At 33.5% G+C, this 21,167-nt stretch overlaps 1 protein-coding gene across 2 annotated transcripts in view; it reads right to left on the bottom strand.

The window, feature by feature from the left end:
• Positions 1–18,053, bottom strand: part of LOC118201132 (nose resistant to fluoxetine protein 6-like) — a 105,546-nt gene extending 87,493 nt beyond the window's left edge. Inside the window, exons 1-3 of one of the 2 annotated variants that reach the window (XM_085824129.1) lie at positions 17,025–17,081; positions 15,640–15,734; positions 8,809–9,050 (exon numbers count right to left, since the gene is read on the bottom strand). Coding sequence is in view for 1 of the 2 variants with exons in the window: in XM_035373168.2 (XP_035229059.2) it covers positions 8,809–9,050; positions 17,025–17,301 (519 nt within the window). In the remaining variant the exon portion in view is untranslated. Of the gene's footprint in view, positions 1–8,808; positions 9,051–15,639; positions 15,735–17,024 lie in introns of both variants that reach the window. The other variant, XM_035373168.2, reaches the window with a different exon arrangement.
• Positions 18,054–21,167: the final 3,114 nt, after the last annotated feature.

Raw genomic sequence — 21,167 nt, 5'->3', positions numbered from 1 at the left:
CAAAACCAAAATCAAAACTACACCGAAACTACCCATGAACGGTTGTTCTGCACAGGTTATTAATATACGTATATAAACCTTAATAATAATTAGACACAGACACTATTAGAGCATCTGTTTATACTTTCAATATTTACAGAAAAAGAAATATATTTTATCTACTTGGATTTTGCACATGTCTCTTGAAGAATAACAATTTTATTTAACATTTGACATATGCAGCTTCACAGTTTTCTTGAATTAAAGCAGGAATTCTCTACTAGGATATTATTCAATAAACAGGACAAAATAGAATATATAAATCAATTAATACCAACATTAAATTCATAGAACGCTTATATCACTGAGCAAACACGGATCAGAACGTGCATGGCAACACCAAAAACTGATGCCATCCACAAAAATGGATTCATGAACAAAGTCGTTTGTTCATTCAACAAAGTTATTCATGAAACAAAGTCTCCTGTATATCTTCCGATGTTTATTGATGCTATTACGTAATTATCTCCTACCTTGATTTGCCACCTTCGAGGTAAATCAAGTTCGAAAATTCAACAGCCCAGTCTCTTCGGTATCTTGATTACTCTACCGATTGTTGACGTCCGAGGAGTCGTTGAAACATCCTTCTCAATTGGACTGTCATTCTGTGATGTTGCTGGTGGGTCATTAGTAGGATGTTGATCTGTATAATGGTATCCCCAGAAGAATTAACTTCTAGAGGGTAAATCTTTTGGATTGGACGAACGAGATGATCAAGTGGAGTTTAACTCTCATATGACCGTGCCTACCTGGATACAGTTCTTAAATCTCTGCAAGTGGCCAATTAGGTCTCTTCTGGTTTTCAGAACGAACAAGGACTACGTCTCCAACTTTGAAAATTTTGTCAGATGTGCCAGCTTTTTGCGCTAACAGACCTAAGTATCCTTTCAGGAAGCGTCGTCTGAATTGTTCACGCAGTTCTTGGCAATAACGCTTTACCGGTTTATTCCTATCCAAGTGCCGTTCCAATCTCTTTTACATCTTGGAGAAAGTTGGATGGTGTTAGATGTCTCAACTCATCTGCATGGTTGGAGACGTATGTTAACGGGCGATTGTTAAAGGGTGCCTAATGCGTCGCAAAGAACTGTGAGCAGTTCATCATACGTAACAGACGACTTACCAAGAACTCGAACAAGTAGATTTTTCACTATGCGAATTAGTCTCTCCTACCAACCGCTCCACCATGCTGCGGTTGGGAAGGAATGAATTTCCATTTAATCGGATTTAGAGTTTCAAGAGCAGCTACCTTTTACCACTCAATTTGGTTCAATGCACCAGAGACACCGATAACGTCCGTGAAGTTGTCACTATAGATGACGGTCAGATGGCCTCGTCGAGCCATGAATCTTCTCAACGCGTGTGCACAGCAATCTGCACTAAGGATGTCACGATTTCCAAATGTGTAGACTGCGCTACCCAGGCTTTCGTCCTTTTCCCCTCAGAATAAGGAGACCACACAAGTCAATTCCGGTGTGTTCGAAAGTTCGAGCGTCCCGTACTCTGTCTAAAGGAATAGGTATGGTTGAAGATGACTTTGTTGTGAATCTCTTGCTGGTAATGCATTTCTTGATTATTGATCTAATTGTCTGTCTATCTGAAATAATCCAATTTGTCTAATCATTGACATGAGTATTTGAACACCGCCATGAGAATTCTTTTTATGGTTTTCGAGCACTAGACTTTGCAGAATATGATGCTTTAACGGAAGCAGAATTGGATTTCAAATTTATCATCTCTTGTGAGAATCATTGTCTTCCCTCTTATCAGTCCTAATTCGTCTCTGACGACTGAAAGACCATTTATTACATCTACAGTCTGAGAAAAACTTTCACGCTGAATTAGTAGACTCAAAGTGTTTTTTGAATCCTTTAATTCGGCTGCAGATAAGAATTTTGCTCTATTTACAAATTTTGCCTGAGAGCTTCTAAAGAATCTTAGAACCCATGCTAAAATTCTTACAATTGCTAAAAATTTAGAATATTTTTCATACCAGTTAAATGTATCAATACTTACACTAACGTTTAATACTACAGCTATCTTTCTGATTTCAAAAGGAATTAATGTCTCGTTGGGTTTAATTTCAAGGTGTGGCCAACTATTCTTCGGAATCTATAACCAGTTAGAACCCTCCCACCATGAATTCTTTAGAATTTAATGAGGGGTACAACCCAGAGATGGTATATAGGCTGGATTTATCTGGCTTGGCACATAAAACCACCGATTTGCCTCTGAAAGTGCACAAATCAGCAATCGAGAATTGTGATCCGCAATCGAGAAGGGCATGTACTTCTCTCGTGTCTGATTTTCCTAACACATTGACTTTGTCATGAGAGCTACCTCCGTGGAACACATCTGTCCCGCCGTAGTTGCCTGAACGGTATCCAGCTCTGTTGCCTTTTCCTGCGTTCCGTGTGTCTAGAGATCTCGGCAGAGAGGAACTGTGTGAGCCTTACCACACGCATAGCAACGTACAGACTGTTTACACGACTTAGCAACATGTCCAGGCGAAAGGCACTTCAGGTAACACCTCTTAAGCCTAATTTTATTCTTCTTCTCATCTAACGACAGAGAGCGTACTTCATAACAGTCCTTACTATCATGTAGTTTGTTGCAAAAAATACAGTTATTATCTTTCATTGTAAAGAAAGCTGCCGCCGTAGGGACATTCGTTAACTGTTTCGATTTAAATTTGCCTTTTAAATCCCTTTTCGACTTATTGCAATACTTCTCATTTTGCCCAAAAATTTCAAAACCACTCCGCGCTAACTCAAATCTTTCCTTCCCTTTCACTTCGCATCTTAAAAATTTCATCAAATTAGTTAGGCGAAAAATATCCTGACTTTTGTTTACTTCTCCAAAAAGCGGGCTTCTTTTTCAGGTTCTGAGGACTTCCTCCGAGAGGCATGATTTTACTATGGGATATAGGCAACAAGTATTGTTTTCCGTTTTAATATCTAAGTATTCGAGAGCTCTTAGCTGTGCTTTAATCTTATCGAATAATTTGAGGCAATGGTAATTTTTTACTACTACCTGTCTTAACATTCATTATAATCAACTTTACAAGCTCTCTCACGTATACCTCAATTAATCAATCATGATTCCCAAAACGTTCCTTAAGAGCACTAACAGCTTTTGAATAGTTTTTCGCAGGAGAATGTCCCTTGTTTCATGCTTTATACTGATAACAAGATACTGAAATTTGTCACTTTCGTGCTAGTGTTACGAGGTGAATTACTAGAAACACTACATTGTGACCTAGTTTCTAAATTTACTGTTCTAAGCCACCTAACTTATTCTCACTAACTAAACGAGAAATGGTAATAAATTCATCCTTTCCCAGCTTTATCCATTTCATCTATATCCCAGCTTTCCATTTCATCATTAACTTTTTCAGGCGTTACATCAGTCGAAATTATAGAATTCAAAATCTGCTTGTTAAGTTCCCCAACATCTTTCTGCAACATTTGCAACTTTGTAAATTTATCTTTAATTATACCTGCTGAAAAATCATCCTTAGCAATTTCGTTTTTAAAAACATTAACAGACTTGGTAAAGGAAGAACGCAATCCCTCGCATTTTGCAGTTAAAGGATCCATAACAAAACTATCAATTAATTCACAAAAATAACATTCAAATAAATAATTCTAATAGTAACCTCACTGCGTCCTGTCGCGGATGCCACTAGTATCGGAAACATAAACCAAAATCAGAACTACGCCGAGACTACCTGTCAACGCTTGTTCTGCACAGGTTCTTAATTTACGTATATAAATAATTAGACACAGTGAGTCTACTAATATAGCATCTGTTTATACTTTCAACATTTATAGAAAAAGAAATAAATTTTATCTACTTGGATTCTGCACATAATTAATTAAATAACAAATTGATGCATAACAAATAATGCATAACGAATAACAAATTTATTTAACACTTGACATCTGCAGCTTCTGTTAAATATCTGAAAATTAGGTGTTTTAATATTTTATAACTTTGAACTCAAACTGACTCATGGTGCCGGGCAAAAAACTCAAAAAAAATATATATAATCATCTTAAGAACATTCATATATCATATCGAAAAACGTGGTAGTACAAATTAAATTTTCGGTTCGCGTTGTGTGTAACCTATGCAAAAGGAAAATCAATAATCCAAATTCAGTTTAAGCTCCATGTTTCTTTAAAGCCTACCGGCTCAAACAAATGGTAAACAGACCAAAGTAAGTTAACACACAAATTAAACAAGTGCAATTAAAATTCTAAATCAAACACATTTATTAAATTCTTGAATATAATAATATAGTAGTAAATACTTAAGTAACTGATCAGTATCCCCTACCACATATCTTTACAATGAAAATATCGCATCTAACACAAAATTTCAGCTTACAATAATTAAAACATTTAATTAATAATTAACATCTTTTTCACAATTTAAGAAGGTGTAAAATATTTTAATTCTCCAAATAAATGGTTTCCATTAATTAGAAACTAACATTTTCTGACTCACAAACTCAGTAGGTGAAACAAATTTAAAACATCCCAAAACTGCCCATCACATGAAATAATAAATCACCCTCAATTTTACTAACTGTAATACTTAACTTATGTAATTAACGACAATATATACCATGGCAGATAAATCATCATTAACTGTTTGGGAAAACTAAAAAAAGAGAGAAAATAATCTTAATTTTTTTTTTACTCGCAGATGGACGACAGTTTTTCCGTGTAGCAGGATCCCTTGCGTCCAATCCACAGGGAAATGAGCCAAGCCTATTTTCTTTCTGTCACAACCCTTTCGTAAGCGTCTAAAATTATTAGAAATCACGAGTGGAAAGTACAGTCTAATAATTCTTCAAACAGCCAGGAATCGCGTTATCTGTCCATTAGGTGGGAACCAATAATCCGATTTAGAAGGATCTTTATTTCAATTCAATAACAGGTAGCTGAATATATACAAGTTCTTAGCACGATCACTTGAATCATCAAAACGGCGAATCAACATTTTATGCTGAATATTTCGGAAAAAGGCTCTTGGAGATGAACCTGTTATTCGGGTTAAGAGAGAAAATCTGTGCTAAATGTTCTTGGTAGGTTGCTCTATATCTCGCACTAAAGTAGTAATAAGCTCTCAGTCAAATGTTCTTTGCAGCTCATACATCTCGCACTAAAGTAGTAAGCAGCTCTCAGTCAAATGCTCTTTGCATCTCGCATTTTGCATCATCAGTCAAATGCTCTTTGCTCATACATCTCGCACTTAAGTAGTAATCAGCTCTCAGTAAAATGCTCTTTGCAGTTAGCGCACGTTTTTCTAGACATCTCGCAGGAAAATGTTCCTTGCATCTCTCACACAAAACTTTTAAACATCTCACAGAAAAGAATGTATCCACTAGAGCAAGGGAAAAAAGAACGCGACTGAAGCCCTCTTGCTCAGGAAACGCGCAGCAGGGCAAAACGCCCCTCGATCTTTTCTTTTCCCATCGCGGTGCTCAAAATCACTCCATATCAGACTCCAAAAGAAAAACCATAACCGGAGCCCACTGGTACAGCTCTCAGTCAAATGCTCTTTGCAGCTCATACATCTCGCACTAAAGTAGTAATCAGTTCTCAGTGAAATTCTGTTTGCATTTGTAGTACACGCCGCTAGCGAGAGCAAGACCCGCAAGGGGTCAAGTCCCACACTCTTTTTCTCCTTTAACTTTCTAGCTGAAAAATCAGAATCAGAATGAAATCTAGCCTGGAAAAAGCACCGAAGTAAACTCTCTTCTTCGCCCCCCCCAAAAAAAATGTCATTGGCTTACAGAAAATCATAAAATTAAAATCACACCAATGCCAGAATTTTACGTTATCTGTACTGAGAAAATTACATCCCTACAACGAATCAAAAGCAAGAAAATCTGACAATGGACTCCAAAAAACATCTATAAACACAACGTGGGAACTAAACCCTCAACTAACAAGAGGAAACTAGTTTTTACGAGAATCCAATTATCTAAGCTTACAACAATCCCCACTGTCTTGAAGAAAAAAAAAAAAAAAAAAAAAAAAAAATTGCAACTATAACAAAGCGAAAGCAAGACGATTTTCATTTCAAACGCCATTAGTAAAAGGCGACAACACAACACCCTACTGCATGCACTGTTAGTAAAAGGCCATAAACCAATAAACCAGATGTTTCCTCGCAACCGTCTCTCGCCTTTACTACACTTTCTACTCAAGAATAACGAGTTAAATAAAGCTTTAATAATTTAAGAATACTTTTTCCAGATTAAAATACACATGAGTACAAATAAAAATACTAGAATAATGATCACTTAAAACACGTATTAATAATTAAAATTCGCGACATAATAGTTCACACTTTCCTTGAATTAAAGCAGGAATTCTCTACTAGGATATTATTCAAAAAACAGAATAAATTCAATTAATATCAACATTAAATTCATAGAACGCTTTTATCACTAAGCAAACACGGATCACAACGTGCATGGCGACACCGGAAACTAATGCCATCCAAAAAATGGATTCATTCAACAAAGTTATTCATAAAACAGTCCCATGGATATCTCCCGAAGTTTATTGACAGCATTACGTAATAGGGATTATATAAGGTATTTGTCCAGCCTTCTTAGTATGCCTTCGTAATGTAGTGGTCAACACGCTCCGCGAGTATTCGAGAGGCCCGTGGTTCGATTGCCGGCGAAGGCGTTGCTCATTTTTCATCTCTCCTGCTTCCAAAATACCTAATGTCTCTACAACCCGTTCATAAGTTTTTTAAACGTTCAGCATAATCCCTGTTGCAAGCAACGCCAGTTTGTGCTGAATGATGCTTTAAAATGCTGTGCTCTGTAATCTTTCTTTTAAAATTGGCCTGCATCGGCGAGAGCAGGTAGATGCTGATTTTATTGTCTCTCATACGGTAAAAGGACACTATGAATCAAAATTCGGCTGAAAGTTTCTATTCTGATATACCAGATCTGCTGCCTATGATTAACCACTAAGTTTTAGTCGATCTGTTGTCATGCCCATCGTGTAACAACAAAGGTGTTCGGTGCGGGGAAAAAGCGTAGCCAGAAAGGTTCCCACGCATCAGTGGAAAAAAGACTGGAAACTCACTGGCGGTTTCTGGAGTTCCGAGAAAGGGCTGCGTGAGAACTGGATGTTGAAAGAGAACACCTGGATGATACGGCTGCATCCTGTGTGGAGGTAAACAAGAGAAACACAGGAACTTCAGGAGTGATCGAGATTGAAGAAAGTTGAGGAGGTTTCTCAAGACTGATCGAGGTGACGGGTCAGCTGATTTTTATCCGGCTGAGACACGAATAGGCTCGGACCCAGGAGGAGTATTTGACTTGTAAATAGTTATCATATTTAAACAAGTTTTTTGTTTTAAAAAAAAACTAAAAGCATTGTGATCTGTTCTTCATTACATCAGTTCCAGGACCGCAGTGATGATTAAAAGAAAGGAAATAAGCTGCAGTTCAAAGAACGAAAACAAAGTCTATTCAAATTGTAGACTTTTTTAAAAGGATTTACGCCAAAGAGGAGGTAGTTTTCTGAGAACCTTAGTGGCAGCGGTAAGATTTAAGTCAGTTAACGTGGTTTTTAATATTAAGTTCCCATGACAGGTAGGAATGCTAATATCGGCGAGTCCTAAATTTGTTGCCATCAGTACTTTCATTTGGTATACCTTCAGCATTGTTACATGCAATTTTAGTTTAAGTGGCTTGAAAAATAGAAATTGAGAAATTTATTGGCTTATTAGTGGCCTTAAAAAACCTAAAATGATAACGCTATTGCGAATACCTGATATCCTTTTTCTATAGCTAGTTTTCAGATGTCTGGAGATATATTGCTTGCACTGGGAATTTTTTGAAGTCAGATAAATGGCTCTGAACTTGCGTTTCGTTGGGGATTCGTTTCACTGAATACGTGAGAAACGTTATTTACGCTAAATATAACTAAGGAACAGGGAAATTAAATACGATGCAAAATTTCGGAATTCTGCAAACCACGTAGGCAGGTATGTGCGCAATTTGGAAATACACACTTTGTTTTAACTATAAGTTTGAGACACAAAGCATTTCTGTTAATTTCATCTCTAAATGGGCTGTGAACTTCTAAATGTTGGTTGAGAAAGCATTTTTGTTAATATACGATCTCAAGAGTCTTATTTAGCCTCCAAAATTGTACATATGCCATAATAATGAGTAGAATTGCGTATTTTATTAATATATTACGATTAAATACTTTTTATTATATTCTCGGAGTGAACCTAGGGTGGTAGAAAACAGAAGCAAGAGTCACGATTTAACATGCCTGGTCTGCAGAAAGGCTGTACATTTACTTATATTCTATAAAAATAACTGTGGAGGAAATTTTAAAAGTTATTACTTTTAGAAGCATCCCTAAATGGCGTGTTTAGGACTACGATTATTACATAGAAGAGTCAGATACTCGTTATTGAAATGCTTCAGCAAACTTTTATCATTGTACTGAAAATGTTAGGAATTATACAGCATTAGCGAGTTTAAATGGTTTCAGAAAAACAAATATTTTTTATTTATTATTTTTATTTTAATATTTTTTAACAAACCAAATATATTTATTCTATTATTTATGATAATGAAATTGCGAATAATGCGAAGATAATGAAATTTTTAATCTATAACGTAAGAACTAAGTTATTAATTTTACTAACGATGCTGGTTTATTTTCGCTCTACTATTATTAATTGAAGTGGATATAAAATCCAGTTTCGACTTACCGATCCATTCTGGGTAGCAGCGACAAGGCCTTCAATTCTGTTGTTAAAGCTGTATACCTTATCTGTGATAGGTAGAACAGGTTTGATTTCTAAAATGCAGTACTGCCCTCGAAACAAGACTTCTTTTCCTCCGTTGGAATTTGATTTTGTGGCAACCGCATTAAGGCATCCATCATAATTTCCAAATGCCCCTATTGTGCCAGCCAGTAAACCATCAATACCTTTACCAGAGGAATCTATAACTGAATTCAAAAAGACGACATTAAAATTTATTTGAAAGAAGGATAAAGAAGGACGCTTTAATTTTTATTTGAAGTTATGAGCAATTTGGTGCTTTGTTTTCAAAATGTATTCAATGCACTTATATGACAGAATTATGTCAATTAAAATAGTCACAATAGCTTTTTATATTTACTGTTACGTATTTCTCTTCACCTTCAGTACGGGTTCGTGGATTTCGAGTGAATAACGACGACAGCACTTGATAAAGAATGGAAACACAGTTTACTGGCCAGTTTTATTCAACACAGCTCCAAAAACGCATTTACAGTCGTCGAAGATCTACTATACACACGCTGGAACAATCAGCGACACAACCTTCAGGTTATTAGGCTATAACGGTGGAGACAGCTTCACGGCAAAGCACCAGAGTACAGCTCCCGACTCTGCTCGGTCTTTCTCAGAACTCGCCGTACTCTTGAGACTCTCCATGTTACAACTCGCGTTACACTCGACGATACACTACAGTACAATATCCGACTCCGTTCAGTCGCTCCCGGAGCTCAACACAATCTAAGGTAAAACTCGACGATGCACTAACTCGCTCACTGTCTTGACTGTCAGCTTGATGGACTGCGCACTATCTCTCCGCGTACCATCAGGGTTTATGTAGGTTCCGGCTTGTGTTCGAGAACATTCTGGGTTAAACCAATAAGGATTCGTTCCAGAAGGTTCTCCCTCCGTCTATAGCATATCGCCAATTTTGTCGCCAAATAGGCGATATTCCACCAAATATGGCAACCCTGCTTTCTTTTGCTATTTTCTGGCAACCCTAAACCTACTTTGCATTGAAGCTATCGTACCGGCACTGCACATTTCGTAACATTACCGTACATAATTTCGTTTTACTCGCCTTTGAAGAAATATTCCGATCTTGACATATGCACGAGCCTCTCAGACACATATGTCAAATAGGTCGCGGACACTTAGCCGACAGCCTCTTAGCCGACTAGACACTTAACCGACAACAGTTAGCCGACAGGACATTTAGCCGACTTCTAACCCTTCAATGCCATGTTTCTATAAAAAGTATGATTCAAGAATAACAATACTTTTTACTGCATTATTCAGATTTTTCATGACAGGGAAAGGAAATTTCAGTAGTGGGAGGAGCGAAACGACTTTATAAGGTAAAGAATGAAACATGATGTGTTGAGTAAAATAGTAATGAAACGTAAAGTTATTAGAAATTTGAAAGCTTTGGAGCAAGATTGGAAAATTAACATCATTCAGTAAACAAGAAAAATTATTAATGATGTGAAAAGTGTTCAAAGGAACCCAGTTGATTAAATGAAAACACTTTACGGATAATTTTTGAATATCCCATATTGAAATGTAATTAAGTGACCGTCATACTTAGCTAAAAAATTCTTTTTTCCTCTCGAAAATTAATTCATAATCCCTGGCGAGAAATTTCAATGATTTTTCAATTTGGGCCAATATACACCAAACAGTACACTACATATCAAACAATGCTAAATTATACAAGAAATTAAAAGCACATATAAGATCTTGAAGAATCGAAAAACGAATTTTACTGATACGTGAAAAATATGACTTATGGAGAATACTGAACTTATGGAGAAATCGAGAAATTTTGTAATTGATAGTAACTTTAAATAATGATTGGGTACGTGTCAGCTAAATGTCAGCGTTGGCTTAGTGTCCTGTTGACTAAATGTCTTGCCAGTTAAGTGTCCCGTAGCTAAATGTCCTGACGGCTAATTCTCTGTGTCGGCTAAATGTTCTGTCAGCTACGTGTCCTTGTCGGCTAAATGTCCGTGTCGGCTAAATGACCTGTCAGCTAACTGTCCGTGAAACCTAAATGTCCTGCCGCCTAAATGTTCTATCGGCTAACTGTCCGTGAAGGCTAAATGTCCTGCCGGCTAAGTGTTCTTGTCGACTAAATGTCTTGTCGGCTAACTATCAGTGCCAGATAAATGTCCTGTTGGCTAACTGTCCGTGTCGTCTAAATGTTCTGTCGGCTAAACGTCTTGTCGGCTAACTGTCCGTGTCAGCTAAATGTCCGTGTCGACCAAATGTCCTAACTGGTGTCCGTTAAGCCTATGTCAAATAAAGATTGCAGGAGACCTCTTCAAGCTTATAAATCCTTATCATGTACTGTAGTCCTGCTAGAAAGCAATATTTAAAACAGAATAGCAAAACTAACTCTGTAGTTTAAAGAATGTCAAAAAGAAATATGGAGGACAATCTCCAGTGCCGTGAATTATGTAGACCTCACTCACGTTTCTGGGTATAAAATAAGAGATCCGTATAATATATATTACTTGATGAAGCACTAAAGAACTATGCATACCTCTAAAACTTGTTCAAAGCACTCTAAAGATTGAGTCAAAAATCCTATGTAATTTCTTTTTCCTTGCAGGTTTACTTCAAAAATATTTCTTACCAATTTAAGATTAACAGCTTTTTACACATAAAATCTCAAATAAGAAAGGTGTATTTACAGTTGCATTCAACATTCAACAACAACATAGAATAAATTCATTCTAGCCATAAGATGTTTGCGGTTTCATAAAAACAAGTAATTTATACAATTACTACTTAAGGAATCGTCATAAGTTTTCTTTTATTATGGCGTAAACCTGAAATTTCTGTAAGTAATATTGTTGATGGTACAGTTTCTTTGCTCTGATACTTTATTATTTGGACATGTAATACATTTTTGCAACAGAAACACAGTGTCATTAAATCGTTTAAATAAAAATTAGAAATAAAAGGAATTCAAAGAGTTAAAGAAAGTAAATTCTGAAAGCTTTCAGATTTTATGTTGCTCCCAAAGAGGCGTTATTTTAACATTTTGGGTGTTACATTTATTTATTAAATAACACGTTTTTTGCACTTAAGCCACATAAAATTCAATTCAAAGCAACATCACAAAATATTTAAGGATTTCCGACAGTTTCTCTGGCTGGAGATAAAAATGTTATTTTCTGTACAGTGTTGTCATTGCCCCGATAATAAAACAAATTCGAAATTTGGGCGTCCTCGTGACCACGTTCGGGTGGACGATTACGGTATTCAAAATTTGATGGCTATTATGTATCATCGTTTTTTCACAGTGCGAGAAACATACATGCATTCATGGAGATTCTTCATTATTTCATTTCTTTTGTTAAAATACAAGGCGATAATATTAGTTGGCAACAAAGTGAAAAGGGCACAGTAAAGCAAATGTCGTTTCAAAACTAATAGCCCTTCTCGGCACCGGCCCTTTGGGGTAATAATGGTTTCATAATTATGTAATAATGGTTTCATAATTTCCTCGAAAAAATTCCATAAAGGATTAAGCATGATTTAAATCGCAATAATAAATGAAGGCTTTTATCTTTGTTGTTGCGAAGCTACGTTTCTCTAGGTTGGCAACAAATTCACTACTCAGCTGTTTTAAATGTAAACAAGCAATGGCCGCCATCAAAATAGGCTTAGCGGCACTTAAACAACTTTTAAATTGTTGATAATTCTAAAAATATTGCATACAGATTTACTAAAGGCATAAAACCCTTAACCGGAAGATAAAAACAACATAATTCAATCATATTTAAAGAAAAAAATGTACAATTTACAAACATATAAGAGTAAAGAAACTGAGATCACTGAGCTGGGTAAAAGAGTGGATATATTTATAAATATATTTATATACGTTTGGCGCGACCGATTGAAACCAAAATACGAGGTGCACATCTACATGTTATAGTAGTCCTATATACAAACTTTCAGCGTCCTGAGGCTACTCGTTTTTGAGTTAGAGATACGTACGTACGTAAGTACGTACATACGTTCGTACAGACGCCACCAAAAATTCTCTTCAGAATTCATTTTAAAGCAGTTTTATAATTTTTTCGGAGGAAAAGAGTCTTTTATTCTGTCCTTACGTACAGATATCACGCAAATACATCGTTAAATTGTATTCGAAAGCGGTCAAAATGGATATTTTCGTTGAAATATGCTGCCTGAAAATTTTCGCGATTACAATTCCTCCTTTTTACTTCGTACAGGGAAGTAAAAAAGGTTTTGATTTTTATCTTCCATTTCAATTTTTGTTTGTTTTTCAATGTAACTTCGGTGTGAATAAATAACAACGAAATTCAAGTCATAATTTTTATCAAAATGAACGGAAAATGATAAATGGATGATCTGGAAGTCACCTGATATGTAAAACGATTACAAATTACTATTGTTTCAGGCACTTAATTTACCACCGGAGGAGAGCAGTAGCTCAAATTAATTGAAAATTTGTGTAGAAACAACACAGATGCTTGCAATGTCTACGTCTCAGAAAACGTTTCATGGAGAGAGCACCGCAAAAACTGACTGCAACCTAAAATTTTCAAATTTCAGCTTACACTTCAAAAATAAATTTAAGATAAAAAAACTGAAAAAGGTAACAAAAGAAAATTAAATTTAAAGACGTAAAATCTAATTTTTGCATTTGTATTAGAGTTTAACATTTGAAAAGATTCTAGCGAATTCATTTATAAGATAAGAAATTCAGAGATTTGCATTTTTTTCCGTGTAAACCTAGATGGATCCAAGCCATTAATTGCAATGAAATATATTACTCTCCATAATGTGTAGCCCATATAGTTTATCCTATATATACTGTAATTGAGAATAAAAGAATAGTTTACGAAATGGTATTTAATGCACAGTTATTAAAATTTCTATTAAACGAAATGCTATGTTAATTTGAAACTACTGAAGCTCAAAATATAAAACAGGATCTATCTTAATGCTGAGAATATACAAATAAGGACAACACTAGCGTATAAGGTAAACACGAATCTCAATATTTACTAATCTTTCTGCATCTACTTACATTTTTTAAAAGTAAGCGTTAAAATGTACTTACATGTATCACAAAGAAATGATAGCATTGATAGATCGGAAGATGATCAGTCACAGTTAGACGTCATAAATGATTTAATCACGCCACAAAACTTCTCAAGCATAAAAATGCGATTTTGTGACAGTGCAAAAGTTAGTCATCGGCGAAGTCACTGCCTTCCAATCGCTAATACTGTTTTGAATATCGTTGTGGCTATCAACAAAGCAAAGACATCAGAAAACTGCAAGGTAAGTCACATATAGGACTGTCGGACCTCTGCTCTATTAACTCTCCCAGTCTTAAATTTTTTTTAGTTGTGTTTATTAATTTTAAAATTAATGTAATAGAACGCCGTAAACTGGCAAGCAGTGTATGAAACGATTAACATTTCAGACATTTCCTAGGACAAATTCCCAAATGAGAAATCGGTGAAGTGTGAAATGAGTATTCCATTCGTTTCAAATATCACTAATTCGTTTTGAATCAAGAGATTATAATATATGATGGTTTAAATCAACATGGCAATATGGCGACAACATGCTTACCGAAAACATTTCTGTTTCTGCTACTTACTGCGTGTGTTTGAAAGAAATCAGTGGGGCACATGCATGCACAAGTTCGTCAAAAATGTTATGCCTTCCACGGCCATGTTACTAGAGGTGATGAAATGGATGCAATTTAATAAAAAAAAAAAAATCTGAAAGCGTTCAGATTTTATACTACGTCCAAAGAGGCTTTTTTTTTTAATTTTGCGTTACATTTATTTATAAATATCACGTTCTTTGCAGCATCACGTATAAATATCACGTTCTTTGCATTTAAACTACATAAAATTAAATTCAACAACAATGTCACAAAACATTTTAAAACAGCATATCTTAAAAGTTTCCAAGTAGACAGTCTAACGCGCTGGAGATAAAGATGCTGTACAGTGTTGCCATTGCTCGCTTCATAATTGATGAGTTTGAATAATAAAATTCGTTAAAGTTTTACAAAATATGGAGCAGATAATAAAAATATTCGAAATTAAAAATTCGGGTTTCCAGATGATCATGTACGTGTGGAGGTTTACGTTGTTCAAAATTTTATGGCTCTAGATACAGTCATTTATTCACAATGCGAGAAACGTACCTACATTAATGCACATTCTCTTTTATTTAATTTCTTTTAAAATAATACAGAGTAATATTGTTGTCAACACTTTGTAATATTTGTTGTCAACACTTTGAAACGCTATTCAGCCTTTTACAGCGATTCAACGAAAAATACCCCCAGACTAATAGCCCTTCTGAGCTAACGCTTCTTTGGGCTAAAATAATAATTTTAAATAATAGCTTTATCATGGTAGAATGCCGGTGGTTAATACATTGCCGATAACACATATATAAAAAAATCGAGGAAAATGAACTGTGATTTATTATGAACAGTTCTGCTAATCCTTTGGTGTTATTAATTATTTCAAGCTTGTCTTCAAATGACTCAATGTCTCGTAACTAAAGATAATTAAATGGAAATGTTGATGACACATAACCTGGAAGATTTTGCACAAAATCAACTGCTTTATCGTTCATCTGATTTTCATTTAATTTCATAATAAACTCGAGATGAATTAATTTGTAAGTATCAGAAATATTATTCATTCTTTGGAAGCGATGACGAAGCTAAGTGCATAAAATATCTATCATTAGGTAAATCACACTTACCCTAAAATAAATAAACTTTCATAATAGAAGGTAGAAGTTTCTGTGAAATACTCCTTAAATAGCACTCAGATCACACAAATGTCGATAGGAACCTCCTAATAAAATGTAATGGCAATCATTTTTCCGTACGTAATTTGAACAAAAATATATTCAGTAAATTTTACGGTATAAGAAATTTATTATACAGTGTATATTGTCCAATAATTTGTATGTAATAATAAATAAAATTCTCCTTTTTGTTTAATTTCTAACTGTCCAATAAAGCAGTATTCTTATTTGTAAATGTATGCTTCAGTTTCACCATAATACTCAATTAAATTTCGGATAAAATTTTAATTCAGCAATTTCTCAAGAAACCTGGTTGTTTCTTTATTAAATATTCAAGCTGTAAATGCTGGAGGAAACTTTATGTTATTACTTGTGAGTTCGCATTCGAGCAGATTTTGAATGATTTTAGGGACGGGATACTTGTATCCTAGAATCCCAAAGATTTCCAGAAACATAAGAAATATGAATTTTTGTTCTCTTTCAAATCGTAACCTAAAACTCCTTAAGCAATTTAAAACAAATTTTGAAATTATTAATTTTATTTTAACTTAATAAGTGAGTACATGGAAAAGAAGAAAAGTGCTGGTTTTCCAATCAGAATTTAGAGTTCTAAAATCAGTGTTTGTGTTTTAAAATAACGCTATTATGTAAATACTTGCTTACATTTACTCTTGATAAAAACGAATCAGGAAGAACTATAAGATTTGAAATATTATTCAAGTAATTTTGTAAATTTTATGAAAGAATAAATCTCAAGATTTGACAATGTATATTATTCACTAAATTTCAGTTACACTCTTTTAGAGCTATTAGGTTATAACAATGACGTGCAGTGCCCTCGCTGTAATTGGAACTACTGACCGCCCGAACACGCTTCGATCCTGCTTCCAATTATACCACGAAGGCATGCGGGAAAGAGGGAGAAAATGCTATTTATTTATAAAACACAAAGAGTTTCGATCTTAAATTCTCTAAAATTTTATTTTCATTAAACAGTGACTTTATTATTCTTATATGAAAGATTTATCGAGAGTCTCGAGATTTTAAAATTCGAGAGCTTTGAAGGATATTTAGGATCCATATTCAAGAAAAATTGGGATTCATCCCAATTCTAGTATTTAGATTAACAATGTATAGACAAATTTTATTTTGAAGCATATGCAAGGTTTTTCTTTGGAAAAGATTTATTATTTATTATTAATATTTTTACTTATATTATTGTTAAATATTTGGTAGATTCAAAATTAAAGTGTTATTTTTATACATTAGTTTTCCTTAGCCCAAAATAAAAAATTCCATTATTTGGAAATTTATAGAAGATTGAAAATCGTACTTACATTCAATGGCCCATTCTCTGAGATTCCGAAGACCCATAGCGAATTCGAAACCTTGTTTCATGCATGTTGAAGTCAGATTCATTTCACTTGTGGCTCTGATTACAGTCGGCATAGCCATTTTCATGACATAATTCACAAACGATTTAACCTTTTTGTCTAATTCATTCCATTTTTTGTAAACGATCTCATTTTCAGGTAATTCATCCAGTTTATTTTGAGATTCAGCTCCGTGACAAGAGATCATCAAATAAAACAAAATAATAATTTTAAGCTGCATTTTACGTAATAATTAAAAAATGCTCTTCATTAATTTTATTATGTCTATAATGTCAGCATTCACTTGAGGAAACAAATGCTTGAATCCTGATATTACAATTTATATTGTTTAACTATATTCTAAACATAAGAAATGCTTTTAAAGAACTTGATGTATCACAAATGAAGATCACGGTCTCGATGTCTGAAGGAGTTCCGTATTGGGGAAGCACAAGTATTCCCAGTGCTGGAAGACATACTAGATAACTCAACAATGAAATGACTGGTTTTTATGAGTGAAATAAATTTAGGGAAAACTAGAATATTCGATTGGCTGCTGTGTTTCAATAATAATTTAAGAGTTAAAAATGTCGACTAGGTCGAATTTTCCAACATTTAAATACTTTACGTAATATCTGCCACGTGTTATCAGTATAATGACAGGGATAATAAACTTTCTATTCTAATATTTTACCTAAAAGATCATTATACCCTAACCTTGAGAGCGGGACTTTCCTGAAAGAATTAATTTTAATGTTCATGGATTGCTTTCAGTATTGTCATTTGATTTAATCTAAATAATTTTACTTTGAAACGTAATATGACTACGATTATTTTGAAAAAGAGCTGAAGGACTTCTAGATTATTGTGGCACTATAGCTAACACTTAGAGATTCCATGCTGATAAAAAATTGTGGTTTAGATAAAGGGACATATTATGGAGATTTCCTGTTCGTTTTCCCTGTTTTGCGAGTTTAAGCCCCTTTTATCAGAAAATAGTACATTTTAAATGATTCAAAAATAATGAATTTAATTAAGAATTTAAGGGTTAATTTCATCTGGTTTTTCTGTTTTATATGTTGTTCAAATAATGAAATTTGATTTTTGATATCTTCCTAAATGAAAATATATTACAATTTTATGTAGATTTTATTTTATTCAACGTTGATTTGTTTTTACAAATCGTTGTTTGACGATTAATTAATAATAAAATTAATAATCAAAAATTTGATCTTTATATTATCAGATAAAACTGAAAAATAACTTACTAAATGGTTCGAAAAGTCTAACGTAGATAGGCGAAATTTTTGAATTCGTTCGATGTTTTTAGCTATTAAGTGACTGCTGATAACAGCGGATTTCTTAGCCAGAAAGTTAACCTTATTTATTAGCAGCCTTGCGTTTTAAGAGATGACGAGATGAAATACATATATATGAATGAATTAAATGCAATTTTAAGCTCTAAGATAAATTTCAAGATCTTGAAAATAGATGACTTCACATGGATTTCGTTGTTTAGCTGATTAGAAAGAATACTTTTCTACGTTCATTCGAAGTAATTTTTTTATTTATTCTTTAGAATAAAATGCATACATTAAATGTAAAAAACCTTTTCAAAAATGTATATAGTTTTGAGTTCAATGCAATAAAATGCAAAGAATATCCTTACCAAATTATAATATCTCTGATTGCATGTGATTTAAACAATCACAGCGCCTATATGTAGGACTTGAAGTAAGATATTTACAGAACTTCAAGTAAAAATAGGAACAATTATATGGAAATACCAAGTACGAAGTTAAAAATAGTCAGTAGCCCCCGATAATTTTTTAATCTCATAAAACAAGAATATTAATGTGGAATGCAATAGTTGCAATTCTGTTTCGACCCTCAATAAAGCCATATTATTATTTATTAGATTTTTCAAAGATATAAGCTTAGTTCCAAAAATTGAATTTTTTTCTCTGAGCGTTCATAAACTTTTTATGAACTGCAGAAGCAATTTCAAACAAAAATTTTAAAAAATCAGTTATGTTTCAGAAACTTATATTACGGAGTAATACTGAAAATATCATGCCAATGAAAATTTGAAAATATATTATAGGACATTTCTTTTCCAAAACTATTATATAAAATGTTAACTCAGGAAAACTATTTAAATAAATATTAAAATTAGTTTATTGGTAAACATTATGTTTAAATATTTACGCATTGTTTATATATAAATATGCAGAGTTCAAAATACTATATGCAAAATGTGAGGCTTGCTCTCGCATAATTCAAATGTTATTATAAATCGTAGGAAAACAATAATTTTGCAGGATTGACAAGTTTATCATTAGGAAAATGGGATTTTTTTCTCTTTCTAAAAAGTCTACAGCCATCAGCTTCTCTGTTTGAATTAAAATTAGTAATATAATATGTTTAATTTATTTTTATAAACAGTTTCATTAGTTTAAATTCAGATCTACTTCATACCAATAAACAGTAAAACATAACACATATTTGGATATAATATTGTTGCGAGGAACAGGATTATTGATGTTTCTTTAAATAATGAGTCCAGGTCAGCAGGAAGAATTAAAGAATTTAATATGGAAAATAAGCAAAAGCAATAGTACACAAAGCATAATAATTAATAATGGCTGGTAATAACTCAGAACTGGAATATTTAGCAATTTCTACTTTAGCACACGAAATAAATCGTGAATTTCTTCAAATCATTCTCATAATAATCCCTGATTCCCAGTTTATCTAACAGTTAAGTCTCACAGCTGATTCGCATATGATTTATCATCTGTAAACGCAACGTATTAATTTTAGTTAAAATGTATTTTCCCGATTGGCAACAACAGTTTTTTTTTTTTTTTTTTTTTTTTTTTTTTTTTTTCAGAACGATAATAATTTGAAATGTAATGTTTTTTGAGCAGCAATGTTGACGGTAATGTTTCTGAATAAAGCAAGTAACTAACAATTAATGTTTGACGGAATGTGTTTTTAATAAAGGAACTAATTAATTGCTAACATTTCAGAAGTGGGATAAACTAGAATTATTATCTAGATTTAACAACATATTGCCTTAACGTACGCTAAGCTTAAACTGAATGCGGAAGCTCGCCAAAACTGAAAGTAGAAAGGTACGTGAATTTGTAAACTGTTTATGTTATGTCTAAGTATTAAACGGAAAGAACTTAAGTATAATTATTGTATTATTATTTGAAAATTGAAGTCTAAGATGGCTTATTTGGCAAGAGGCAAGAAATGTGACTTAAAAGAACTTGCTTTGGAACTTGATGTAGATGTCCCTTCTGATATTAAAATTGTAGGCTTAAGAGATATGATTTTGAATAGTAAGAATTATAATGAAGACTTTACTAAACAAATGCTAGATAGAATTATGAATGATCGTTTAGACAGGGAAAAGTTAGAAATTTTAGAAAAAGATAAGCAAAGAGCATTTGAACTTGAAAAATTGAAAATAGAAGCGGAAATCAGAAGTAGTAATGTAAATGATTCTGTTCCTTCTAATGTTAGTAGAAGTAATATTTATGATATGAATAAATTAATGCATAAGTATGATTTGAATGAAGGTGATATAAGTTTTTATCTAGTTTTATTTGAGAGACAGGCACGACGTATTGGGTTAGAAGAACAAAACTGGGTTTCTCAGCTGTTGGGTCTATTGCCTTATGAAATAACTCAATTAATTGCCCGTGAATCAGAAGAGAAAGCTAACGACTATAAGTACGTTAAACAACTGCTACTGAGAAAATTTAAGTTAAGCCCTGAAGAGTTTCGGCAAAAGTTCGTTGATCATATTAAAACGTTGCGTAATACGTGGAAGGACTTCACGTTTGAATTAAAAAATTATTTTGAAGAGTGGCTTGCTGGATTAAATATAACAGATTTTGACTCTTTAAAACAACTTATTATTACTGATCAATTAAAGAAGAGGGTCCCCGCTGCTATCCGAGACCATTTCATTGATGATTGGTCTAAATTCATTAATCCTGAAGAGTTAGCTGAAAAACTAGATGAATATGAAAATATTCGGGCAGGGATAAAAGTACTTCAAGTAGAAAATAAAACTTGTAGGCATAATTTTAA

The sequence above is a fragment of the Stegodyphus dumicola genome, chromosome 9 (assembly GCF_044657685.1).
Source record: "Stegodyphus dumicola isolate Sdum_Otavi_A_Nest chromosome 9, ASM4465768v1".
NCBI classification, from domain to species: Eukaryota; Metazoa; Arthropoda; class Arachnida; order Araneae; family Eresidae; genus Stegodyphus; species Stegodyphus dumicola.
Note: the sequence above shows the minus strand (reverse complement) of the source record. Positions and strands in the feature narration are given on the sequence as shown.